Below are 12951 nucleotides of genomic sequence, written 5' to 3'. Positions count from 1 at the left end.
TTTTAGAATATCTAAACAAATAGTCCTGCAAAGCCATAGTTTACATCCTAAAAAAACAATAAATAAAATGTGCTCTTTTTTTCTTTTGCAAACATATTTTTAAAGTAAAATTTAAGTATGGAATTAGGGAGAATTGAACATGGCCATTTAGAGTCTGGCGAGTAATTTTAAGTTTACTCCGCAGTTAGAGACACTGTGACATGTCATGACCAATATCCAGCGACTACTACATTGTCCCTATAGCAATAATTTAGCTAATTAAGTACGTGTATGTGTTGTAGTAATTCTAGCCACACCTGAAATATGCATTAAACCATTAATATTACTTGAGGAAATTTTAAACATATGGGTTTTTAAAACATACAAAGCTGAATGATAAAGGTATCATCTTTAACTTTGTTGTTCTGCTGTTCTGTGTTCATCTGCTTCTCCAATTTGATATTTTTCAATGACTATAACTTTGTACAGACTAATACAATCACATACAACAGTCATTTCTCAAATATCCATACATTGACTTGGTATGATTTGATTTCTTATCGAATTGAACTGCAGTGCTCTATTTCAAATACAGCGTATTAAGCTACAAACCCAATCATGACTTGTACAATGTTTCCATCTAACATTACACTCCTTAAAACAATTTAAGGAACGCACTGAAAACAAATCAGATCTCAACGGATAAAAATACCATCTGGATATGTATACTAATATGAACTGTAATGGATGAAAGGGAACTTTTTGAAATGAAATCTATTAATCTATAAACTATTGCGTCACAAAGAGCTTGTAGCAGATTGTGTATTGTGAATCATTTGTTTCAGGTCTTAACTTTGGAGCAGTTTTGAAATCATTTGATTTAGGTCATAACTTCTGAGAAGGGTTTGTGAATGATTTCATGTGAATCAGGACTTTAGAGTGCGGATCACACATTTCTTTACAATATTTTATTTGTAAGTAAGCAGCACAAAAAAAAATCAAACCATGAAGGTTGTGCAGTTATAAAAACAAAAAGAAAAAGTGTGCACAAATTAAAGTTAAATCCAAAAATAAGTATTAATTAAAAGTATTAAGTATTAAAAGTATTAATCATGTTTAACCTTAAGAGGACACATATGAACATGCTTTAGGATTAACTGAACCTTGAATAGTTAACCTTGTATAGTACTCATCTAGACTCTGAATGAGGAAAAGAGAGATTTAGAGCCAGTTAATTTTTATACATTTACATTTACATTTAGTCATTTAGCAGACGCCTTTATCCAAAGCGACGTACAAATGAGGTAGGCATATAGAAGCAAATTAATATCAGCAAAGGGCAGTAGTGCATAAGTGCTCTTGAGTGGGGTCTTGTCTTACCTAACGCAGACACAATTTTTTTTTTTTTTTTTTTCAAACAAGAAAAGGATAGGAAGGAGCAGGAGAAGAAGAAGAGAGTGCTATCAATGTTGGGTCAAGTGCAAACGAAAAGATGAGTTTTGAGTTGGTTTTTGAAGATTGCTAGTGACTCTGCTGCCCTAGTGGCAATGGGCAGATCGTTCCACCAGCGAGGAACAGACCAGATGAAGGTGCGCAAGAGTGATTTTGCACCTTTTTGTGAAGGCACTGCAAGACGCCTTTCGTTTGCAGAGCGTAGGCATGTGAAATTTAGCCAGCAGAAAACATAAATGAATTTAGTTAAATTCAATATTCTCTTATGAGTAGTTTTTCTGTTATAAAACTTGATGATATAACAGAAACTATGCACTCTCTTTTTTCTAGCACTTTAGATACAGTTGCTCCTTTACACTTAAAAAAGATGAAAGAAAACAATCTGACTCCATGGTATAATGAAAACACACGCACCCTAAAGAGAGCAGCCCGGAAAATGGAGCGCCGGTGGAGAAAAACTAAATTAGAGGTATTTTGTATTGCCTGGCGGGAGAGTATGCTGTCATACAGAAAAACATAAAAAATTGCTAGATCTGATTATTTTTCATCTCTTTTAGAAGAAAACAAGCACAACCCCCGGAATTTATTCAATACAGTGACTAAATTAACGAAAAATAAAATGTCAGCAGGTGCTAACATTCCTCAAGAGTATAGCAGTAATGACTTCATGAATCACTTTACTTCTAAGATAGTACTGCTTCTAAGAAAGTGCTGTTTGACAGCAATCTTTCCTTCAAAAACCATGTTTCCAGCATCTGTAAAACTGCGTTTTTCCATCTTAAAAATATATCTAAATTACAACCTATGCTCTCAACGTCTAATGCAGAAATATTAATTCATGCATTTATGACCTCGAGGTTATTAGGTGGTTGTTCTGTACACTTGATAAACAAGCTAGTCCAAAACCCAGCAGCTAGAGTCCTTACTAGAACTAGGAAGTATGATCATATTAGCCCGGTTCTGTCAACATAGATTTTCTTAATTAGATTTATTAGATTAGATTTAGATTTATTTATTACTTATAAAGCCCTGAATGGTTTAGCTCCTCAATATTTAAGCAAGCTCGGCAGCAGATCCTTTTCCTATCTAGCACCTAAACTCTGGAACAATCTCCCTAACTCTGTTTGGGAGGCAGACACACTCTGTCAGTTTAAATCTAGATTAAAGACACATCTTTTTAACCTGGTTTACACATAGCAAACTAATACGCTTCTATTATTCTAATCCGTTAAAGGATTGTTTGGCTGCGTTAATTAGATCAGCCGGGAACCGGGAACACTCCTCAGATAAAACAATGTATTCATTACATTGTAAAAAGAATGGCATCTACGCTAATATTAGTCTGTTTCTTTCTTATTCTGTTTCTCAGTTTGTATCCAGTTTAGATGGTGGATCAGCACCCAGAGATGACCTTCATCAGAGACCAGAACACCTAGATGATCCCCGTGGACAGATCACAGGAACACACACACACACACAAACAAACAAACAAACACAAGTCCTTTGCACAGTCAGAGATAGCTGTGTTTGAAATTGAGCTAGAAATTAGGTGCTGTTTGTCCGGCACTCCTATTTGATGCTGTTCAGTCTTAGACACAATCTATATCAGTGCTATATTAATAAAAGTCAATCAATCAATCAATCAATCATTTTTATTTATATAGCGCTTTTAACAACACAGCTTACATCAAAGCACTGTACAGTATAATGGAGAAGAGTACAAGGGATGTATAATGACGAGAGTGACCAATTTCTTATTAAATGCAGAGACGGTCTCTGTAGTCAATTCAACGATAATCACTAGAAGTTAAGTGTCCCCAACCAAGCAAGCCAGAGGCGACAGCGGCAAGGAAACAAAACCCCATCCATACAGAATGGAGAAAAATAAACCTGGGAGAAACCAGACTCAGTTGGGGTCAGTTCTCCTCTGACCGGACGCCCAGCACTTAACCTCCAGTTCAATTTTAAACGCAGCTGTGTCAGGTAGTGTAAATGACTTAGTGTGTGTGTGTATGTGTGTGTGTGTGTGTGTGTGTGTGTAAAAGTAATTGATTGATTTTTGTGAAATTTGGAGTAACTTATTCATCTGTTTGAGATTCATAAAAGAGAAGAATGTAGAGTTTATTTAAAATTCTCTGACATGATCTTACCTATGTTCAGTGATTACTAAATTGTCCCTAGTAATAATTTTAATCAAACAATTAAATATCTTTGTTTTGCTGTTACGTTCCCACCAATGCCAAAATCAAACCTGTGCACTTTTTGCATGTTTTTGCAAGGTACTTCAACTTCAACTACATACTGAAGAATCACAACAAGCTTCAGATGACTAAACGTCGCACCTGAACTTCAGGTCATGTTTACAACATTATTGATCTATTTTTTTCAGTTTGTTTCCTCTGCAGCTCATTAATGATAGCGAGGGACTAGTGCTGGACTGATAGCACACCGGATCATGTGTGTCTTACATCACACACATTCAGAGACAGAAACATTTATATTTAAAGTGACAGTAAACACATTTATAATGTTACAGCATTTCAAATAAATACATCACATTTTGATCTATTAACAAATAAATGAATCTATTGATCAAAGATTCAACACTGATAATAATCAGAAACGTTTTTTTGAGCAGCAATTCAAAATAGTCTATGTACACTGAAGACTGGAGTAATGATTCTGAAAATTCAGGTAAAACAAAATTTAAAGCTATGTTATTATTTCAGCTAGCATTACAACTAGTCAGTAGTCCTGCTGATCACACAATAACACATGATAATATATTTTACACACAGACATTTTATAAATGACGTGGGATGCAATAAAACTTTAGATGCGTTCATAACAACAAAAAACAACACCTTATTGAACTTTTTCTGATAAGTGTGTATCAGTAAACTCAAGCATTTTTGATGATCATTTCTGTCCAGCCCAGTTTTATAGTGTTTTACCACGGCTGTCCTAGGGTTTTTTTGTCAGGCAGTAACATCGGGTATATGATCATATTTCTAATTTGATGCTGTATTACGTCGATTCTTGCCTCCAACATTTGATTGGCCCCGTCGTGCGTCACAAAAAAAACAAGCCAATCACAAGAAAAGCTTGACTTGATTAAGAAAGCCACACACCTGTCTATAAGAGCTACAGCTCAGTGCATGTCAGAGCAAACGAGAATCATGAGGTCAAAGGAACTGTCTGAAGAGCTCAGAGACAGGATTGAGGCGAGACACAGATCTGGCTGAGGTTACAAAAACATGTCTGCTGCACTTAAGGTTCCTAAGAGAACAGTGGCCTCCATAATCCTTAAATGGAAGATGTTTGGGACGACCAGAACCCTTCCTAGAGCTGGCCTTCCGGCCAAACTGAGCTATCTGGGGAGAAGAGCCTTGATGAGAGAGGTAAAGACCCCAAAGATCACTGTGGCTGAGCTCCAGAGATGCAGCTCTCCACCAGTCAGGGATTTATGGCAGAGTGGCCGACGGAAGCCTCTCCTCAGTGCAAGACACATGAAAGCCTGCATGATCACCTGAAGGACTGAAGATGGTGAGAAATAAGACTCTCTGCTTTGATGAGACCAAGATAGAACTTTTTGGCCTTAATTCTAAGGGGTATGTGTGGAGAAAACCAGGCTCATCACCTGTCCATACAGTCCCAGCAGTGAAGCGTGGAGGAAGCAGATCCATGCTGTGTTTTTCAGCTGCAGGGACAGGATGACTGATTGCAATCGAGGGAAAGATGAATGCGGCCAAGTACACGGATGTCCCGGACGAAAACCTCCTCCAGAGTGCTCCGGACCTCAGACTGGGCCGAAGGTTCCCCTTCCAACAAGACAATGACCCTAAGAACACAGCTAAAGTAATGAAGGAGTGGCTTCACAACAACTCAAACCTCAACCTTAAACCCAATCAAGCATCTCTGGAGAGACCTGAAAACGGCTGTCCACCAACGTTTAGCATCCAACCTGACAGACCTAGAGAGCATCTGCAAGGAGGAATGGATCCCAAACCCAGGAGTGAAAAACTTGTTGCATCTTCCCTAAAAGACTCATGGCTGTATTCGATCAAAAGGATGCTTCTACTAAAGACTGAGCAAAGGATTTTAGCAAATGGCTGCAATAACAACAAAGAGTGAAAAATTTAAGGGGGTGTGAATACATTCAGTACCCTGTGTGTGTGTGTGTGTGTGTGTGTGTGTGTGTGTGTGTGTGTGTGTGTGTGTGTGCGCGTGCGTGCGTGCGTGTGTGTGTATATTCTCTAAGGACATCAACATTCAAAATAAAACTCCAAAAAGGTGTAGGACAGGACTTTTAATGTTCAGTTTAACATTAACGCTTTAGGTATCATTACATAAGTTTCACAGCATTCATTAATCAGGTTATAGTTATTTGTTTAGTTATGCATGACACACACGCATCACGTTAAGTTTATTATACATGCACGCGTGTGCAGTTCAGTAAACATCAGCTTTATCATCAATGTCTTGTTTACTTGTTATAAACCTTTCTCTACAGAGAAAGAGAATAAAGCGGTTTGCGAGGTCCTCAGGAGTCTCCTGATCCAGGGATGAACTTCAGAAGCTCAATCAGAGTGAGTGATTACAGAGAGTCAATCATTAACTAACTTTAATACAGCACGGACTTTTCTTGATGCTTATCTCGGCGTGCATGTGCCTACTTTCTTTAAAAGGATTTCTAAATGGCATAAAGACATTGTTTTTATTCTTGCTGAAGGTAATGTCTGAAAGCTTAAAACCGGCAGCATGCAGGCGGTGTAATAATCAACCAATCGTGGCGTGAGAAGACGGGATCTACAGTGAACGGTCGAAGCAATGTAAGTAGAAGTAGATATAATGAATTAGAAATGTGGAGAGACCGTCAACATAGAAAACAAGCCAAAAGCAGTCATTCTGGGAAAGAGGACACACAGGGTTGTTATTGATCCGGTCGATGATGCTCTGCTGCCCTCTCCTGCCCGGATCCCACATGTCTCATCTGTTTTATCCTCAGATCAACTCTAAGTAGTATATTTATCTTATATTAGGAGCTTTGTATTTTTAGAAGGGTCTATAAATTGCATTTTGGTCATCATTAATGGATTAATTCAGGGATTAACAAACCTTTTTAAATTTTATAATAATTAAATTTCTTTTTAGTTGTTACTGAGTCAAAATAACCCAACTATAGTTTATTTGAGATGAATCGTAATGCACAATGAAAAATGATTTTTGAGAATTGTTAAAAATAGAGTTTGCAAATGAACTCTGGTATATATTTATTTCATATTTATTTACATTTTTTAGCAATTAATATATATATATATATATATATATATATATATATATATATATATATATATATATATATATATATTTTTTTTTTTTTTTTTTAACTTTTTATTGAGGATTTAAAACCATTTAAAATGCAGTTTGTCTGGTGACCAATCAAGTAAATGAGTGTCACTGATCAAGTATCTTCATCATCGTCATCATCATCAGGGTTGAGACAAACACCATGTTTGGCATCTTTTAGCTCAACTGTTCTCTCAGTTTATGCTGCTCATATAATAAATCATCAAAGGTGTGTTCTAACACACAAAAGCTGTGTATAAATCAGACAGAAGTGTTGCAGTGTCTCGGCCTGCAGGGAAATCTGTGTGTAAATGTGTTCATTTGGGTATTTAAATTCTACAGGCCTGATTGAAATAGTCAAATTCATTTAGTTATTTGTACTCAGAGCTGAATTAATGCTAAATCCATGTTTTATTAAGAACATGATGATTCACGGAAACGAGAGCAGAATGAATTTGTCTTTAGTGCAAAAATACACATAAAGTGTCCCTTTTGTTTGTCTTGCATACACTCTTTCTCTTCGTAGTTTTATTCCGATGTACTCTGAAGGATTGCACTGAGAGGTTTGTTAATGTTTCACTCACACCGGTATATATTTCATATTTTACTTTTTTTTTTTTTACTTTTTACAAATTGGTCAAATCATATTTTTTACAAACTCCCCTCTTGAAAACCCCTTAAATATGTCAACACAAATGTATGCAGCCAATTTTAAAATATACACACATTTTTCAAAATATATATTTGCTAAATGAAAGTTTCGAAATATATTTTCAGAAGCATTTTCTACCAATATATTTTGCCCACATTTTTGTATATATGCATGTGTGTGTGTGTTTGTGTGTGTGTATACACACACATTTGTAAAAGCATTCACAGATTGAAGAAAACCTTTATTAGTTTTTATATGAACATATAAAAACATAAATAATGAATTGCATTTCAAAATACATTTTGTTAAGTTAAAACAAAACAATATATTTTTAATTTCAAAAGCATATACTTCACCGTTTACACATAATTATTAAGCATAAATAAAATATGTTTTTGCCACAAAAAAAAAAAAAAAAAAACTTGTATGGCTGACTTTATCCAAAGGTCAGGTGTCTGTTTTGGATGTGTATGCAGATTAGTGCATATTTAATAAGATAATGCAACATTTCAGTTCATACATAAAAAGTGTTTGCAATTCTCAATGCATTCAATCAACTGGTGAAGTACAGTTATATTTATCACATTTTATTTATTTTTTACGTAAAGATCATGTTCCATGAAGATATTCCTAAATATATCAAAAGGTCATTTTTGCTTAACATGCATTGCCATGACCTACATTTTGACAACTTTAAAGACTTCTTTCTCAATTTTAGTTATTTTTTTGCACCTTCAGATTCCACATTCTCAGACAAATCCCGTTCTGTCCTAGCAAACCATAAATCAGTGCAAACAGAATTCATCCCGCTTCTAGAAGTCGTGCCGGTGTCGTGCTCGGGGTCTCTGGCCGCGAGGCGCCGCTGTTTCTCCTCGTCTCCGGTAAAGCGCTTAATCCGCGGGGGGTGTCCGGGATTCCCGCACCTTCACGGAGCTCGCCCGCTCGGGACACACGGAGTCTCGCGCTCGGCTCGGAGTAACGGACAGAGCTTCTTCCCCGTCTGTCAAACAAGTCCCGCGGCGAGGCACGGGCGCGCATCCGCCGAAGGACGGTGTTGTTGTCGTTACCGGGGAAAGGACGCGCTTGGAAACGGCGGCGGTCCGTGAATGGATGCATCATGTCTTCGTTTGTGTGCCGCGTTCAGTTTCTCGACGACACGGATCCGTTCAACAGCACCAATTTCCCTGAACCGACCCGAGCTCCGGTGTACTCGTTCAGAGAAGATATCCCCCTGATCAACCAGCTCGCGGGGGTCCACAGGCTCCTCAAGGCTCCTCACAAGGTCAGACCACCTCAAACTACACGCTTATATCGTTTAAAGCACGCAGATTTATATTTAATCATTGTCCATGAGATATTGTCAGGAAAAATACCATATAAAATGCTTTTAAGTGTTTCCAGTGTTAACCAATTTTGTGTGCTTTTTTGTTGTTGTTGTCGTGTAGCATGCGTTAAAAAGTAAATTGCGAAAGTGTTGAGGTCAGTATTTAAAGCGCGACAGGTGCGCCTCTGAGCCGCTTTTAGAGCCGCTCATTCATTCACACGGAGACGGGGGCGGGTTTCGAAACTGAGGTTTATACGAAATAAAGCGTGCTTTGCTAAAACCTGACTGAGATATGAACCTGAGGTTGCAAAAAAACCTTTTAAATTCGTCCAAATGAAGTATTTTGATACTTGGCTGTGGCTGCAAACATACCTGTATTTACTCTGTAAAGTCTGACTTATTAAATAATAATAGGCCGGAAAATATGATTGCTTTAAAGTCGAACGTTGGCTGAATCTTTGGGCAAAATATAAGATTTGATGCTTCAGGCTTTTATTGGTCTGATACAAAAGAGTATTCAAAATATTCAAAAGTATGCAGTCAGTGCATCTGCTTATGTTGTATATGATGGAGATCTTTATGACCGTACAGCAGACAGAATGATCAGCGCTCGCTCCGTATCTCCAGTGATATATCTCTGAAAGATGAGACTGAAATCATCCAAACATAAATGTAATTCAATGCTGACGGAGAGCTGAAGAAAGAAAGTCTCCTCAGAAGATGTGAGATGTTCTGGAGATGAAAGTAAAGCTCCTCAAAAGATCCTGATCATCAGATTCTTCTAGAAAATGATTGACGGAGAATCAAGTAGATAGGAGCTTTACTTGATCAGAATCAGTCCAGAAGAGCTTTTACTGAGAAAACACTAAACCAGAGACAGAAGACACGGAGCGGACTGTGAGTTTTGATCGTGTTCGTCGTCTTAGAAATTCACGTATCCACAAATTGTCGGGTTGACCATTTTAGTTGTGTGCTGCTTTGTTTGTTTGAATATGTTTTAGGAGTGTGAGCGAGGGAAGAGTTAAGTGAGCTGGAGTCAATCTTAAAGATCAGACGCATGTAAAGGGTTAAAACTGCCAGCGGAACCGCGACAGATTATTAGGTCTTAAAGGACATTTACTGTTACACACACGCCGCATAAACGGGGATTACGGCGCACACGCTTCATCTCACTTTACACACACACACATGCGTGTAGCTCTCTTGCACTTAAAGGAACAGTTCAGCCAAAAATGTGGTCGCTCCCGGCCCATCGGTTTCTTCATCAGATCTGGAGAAATGGGTCTCAGTAATGGAAGTGAATGGGTGCCGTCAGAATGTGATGTTTTTATCAGACTCTCATTCTGACGGCACCCATTCACACCCATTACTGAAACACATTTCAGAAGAAAAAAGGAGTCTTTGCTGGTTGTAAATGACATAAAAAAAAACCTTTAATGCTGCCTAAAGTATAAATCCATCAACAACAGACGATACATCTCAACTAGGTCATGAAGCTGCATGAAGCTATTGTTGGTAAATGTTTCCGTGCACTCATAACCAGATATGTCCTGATATCACACTGTTGTTTCTGAATGTGTCGTGTGTTTCAGTATTTGATGGAGATGTTTGTTTTCCGTCTGTTCTCTCTGGTTTCTCTGTGTTTGTGTTTTTCTCCGTCAGTCTGTCATTTGAGTGAAAGTCATGGCCAGTAATTGACTGTTTCGGTCGAATCTGTAAAATTAAACAGAGGTCAGTTCTGCTCCCAGAATGCCGCTGAGTGAGCTGTCAGGCGAAGTGCATCAGAACACACACATTCTTCATTTTCCTGTTTAATAGTATATTAATGCTTATATTTATTCTTAACGTATAAAATGCATTATTCATACACGTACTATCATGCATTTTACTTCCATCTAGTCAGCAACTTGATTTACTGAGTTAAAATGTATGGTTTGTGTGTTTGAATTGCATATAAAAAGGTTATCCATTTGGATTATATAAAAGTTTAACATTAATAAACATTTGTGATGCGTATTTATCAGTATACAAAGGAAACACGTCATATTTCTATAGTAGCACTAATAAACCAGATGTGTATATTTCATTTAATGCATTATATCTAACTGAATGTTGTTCGTTCCACGGTTAGTCATATTTTAACCATATTAATACCTTTCACTGAGTAAATGTAATTATTTCACAATCAAGAAATGTATTCAGATATGTTTTAAAAAAATGCATTTTGAAAATATGACTTTAATCAACTAAATTCAAATAGCTAATAATACACCATGCTACGATTCTGTTGCGTATATTCCTTAAAAATATGCATCACATTAAGTTTATTCATGTACAAAGTGTGTAGAAAATGTATATGCAATTCAAATGCACCTTACATTTAGGCCAAAATGTGTTTATTTTGAATATGTAATAGGAATTATTGAATGAATACATATTAATGAGGTCAATAAATATAGATTGTGGATGAGGGATGTTTTTGTGTCATCAAGATAATACTCTCTTTGAGTTTTCATGTTTATATATTAAAGTTTTAGCCATTTACTAAAAGTGTTATATTAATTTCCATTAGTTTTTGTAATTTATATTTCAGTTTTAGTTATTTTAGTTCTTTGGTTTGGGCTTCTGGACTGGAAAAAAAAATAGCAGTTAAGTTGAAGTTAATTTGTGGTTTGGTTTGGGTTAAGTTAGAGTTAAGTTGTGACTTTGTTAACATTAAGTTGGCGTAAAGTTAGAATTAATTTGTGGTTATGTTAACATTAATTGAGGTTAAGTAAAAATTAAGTTGGAGCTAATATAGGGGTATGTTACAATTGAGTTGTGGTTATGTTTAGGTTAAGTTAGAGTTGAGTTGTGGTTATGTTTAGGTTAAGTTAGAGGTAAGTTGTGGTTATGTTTCAGTTAAGTTTGGGTTTAGTTGAGACTATGTTTACATTAAGTTTGAGTTAAACTGAGGGTTAAGTTGTGGTTATGTTTAGTTAAGTTAGGGTTAAGTTGTGGTTATGTTTCAGTTAAGTTTGGGTTTAGTTGAGACTATGTTTACATTAAGTTTGAGTTAAACTGAGGGTTAAGTTGTGGTTATGTTTAGTTAAGTTAGGGTTAAGTTGTGGTTATGTTTAGTTAAGTTAGGGTTAAGTTGTGGTTATGTTTCAGTTAAGTTTGGGTTTAGTTGAGACTATGTTTACATTAAGTTTGAGTTAAACTGAGGGTTAAGTTGTGGTTATGTTTAGTTAAGTTAGGGTTAAGTTGTGGTTATGTTTCAGTTAAGTTTGGGTTTAGTTGAGACTATGTTTACATTAAGTTTGAGTTAAACTGAGGGTTAAGTTGTGGTTATGTTTAGTTAAGTTAGGGTTAAGTTGTGGTTATGTTTAGTTAAGTTAGGGTTAAGTTGTGATTATGTTTCAGTTAAGTTTGGGTTTAGTTGAGACTATGTTTACATTAAGTTTGAGTTAAACTGGGGGTTGAGTTGTGGTTATGTTTCAGTTAAGTTAGGGTTAAGTGGCAGTTGTGTTAAGATAGGGGTTAGTTTGTGGTTATGTTTAGTTAAGCTAGGGTTAAATTGCAGTTGAGTTAGATATAATCTGGGGTTAAGTTTAGGTTTTGTTGAGGCTATGTTAACATGAAGTTAGGGTTAAGTTGCTGTTAGTTAAGGTTAAATTGGGGTTAAGTGTTTTGCGCTCTGCAGTAAAGGACAGTGGGACAGCGGCCTTCACTAACTACCACTTACACTGGATCATCTATTTATAACCCAGAATGTCAGACAGGCGCTGCAGTCAGTGCAGGAGTTCAGCTTTCTGATGCTTCTCTCTATTATTACAGGACTCCACAAATAGCCCATGACATATTTCTGCCTGTTTTGGGTCTTTCATTCAGTAGAATAGAAGCGCTCTCAGTTCTAATCTGATAAATGTCTATAAGGCATAAAGATATTAGGATATTCTAAGCATTAGCGTCATGAGGATTAGGAACGGTGTCTTGGGAAAAAAACAGCAACAAGTCCAATTTTAGTTGTGTTTATCACCAATAAATCCAATTTATTTTAATCTCATACACTGTAACAGACAAACAGACATTAATAAATGTAATTGTAGTATGCTTTACCAAAACTGCCAAATTGCCAAGACGTTCTTTTTCATGTTTTATTCTGTGTCTTTGATTGTTGTTTCTTTGTGAAAATCTTGTGCACCCAGTGTTT

At 36.5% G+C, this 12951-nt stretch overlaps 1 protein-coding gene across 2 annotated transcripts in view; it reads left to right on the top strand.

Annotated features, from left to right (window-relative positions):
• Positions 1-7863: 7863 nt before the first annotated feature.
• fhod3a (formin homology 2 domain containing 3a) overlaps positions 7864-12951 on the top strand; it is a 45609-nt gene continuing 40521 nt past the window's right edge. The window contains exon 1 of one of the 2 annotated variants that reach the window (XM_043233067.1): positions 7864-8714. In XM_043233067.1, coding sequence (XP_043089002.1) covers positions 8550-8714 — 165 coding nt within the window. In that variant the 5' untranslated portion in view covers positions 7864-8549. The remainder of the gene's footprint in view (positions 8715-12951) is intronic. The other variant, XM_043233068.1, reaches the window with a different exon arrangement.

The sequence above is a fragment of the Puntigrus tetrazona genome, unplaced genomic scaffold, assembly GCF_018831695.1.
Source record: "Puntigrus tetrazona isolate hp1 unplaced genomic scaffold, ASM1883169v1 S000000746, whole genome shotgun sequence".
In the NCBI taxonomy this organism is placed as follows: Eukaryota; Metazoa; Chordata; class Actinopteri; order Cypriniformes; family Cyprinidae; genus Puntigrus; species Puntigrus tetrazona.
The sequence above is the reverse complement of the archived record's forward strand: the minus strand, read 5'-3'. Positions and strand labels throughout refer to the sequence as shown.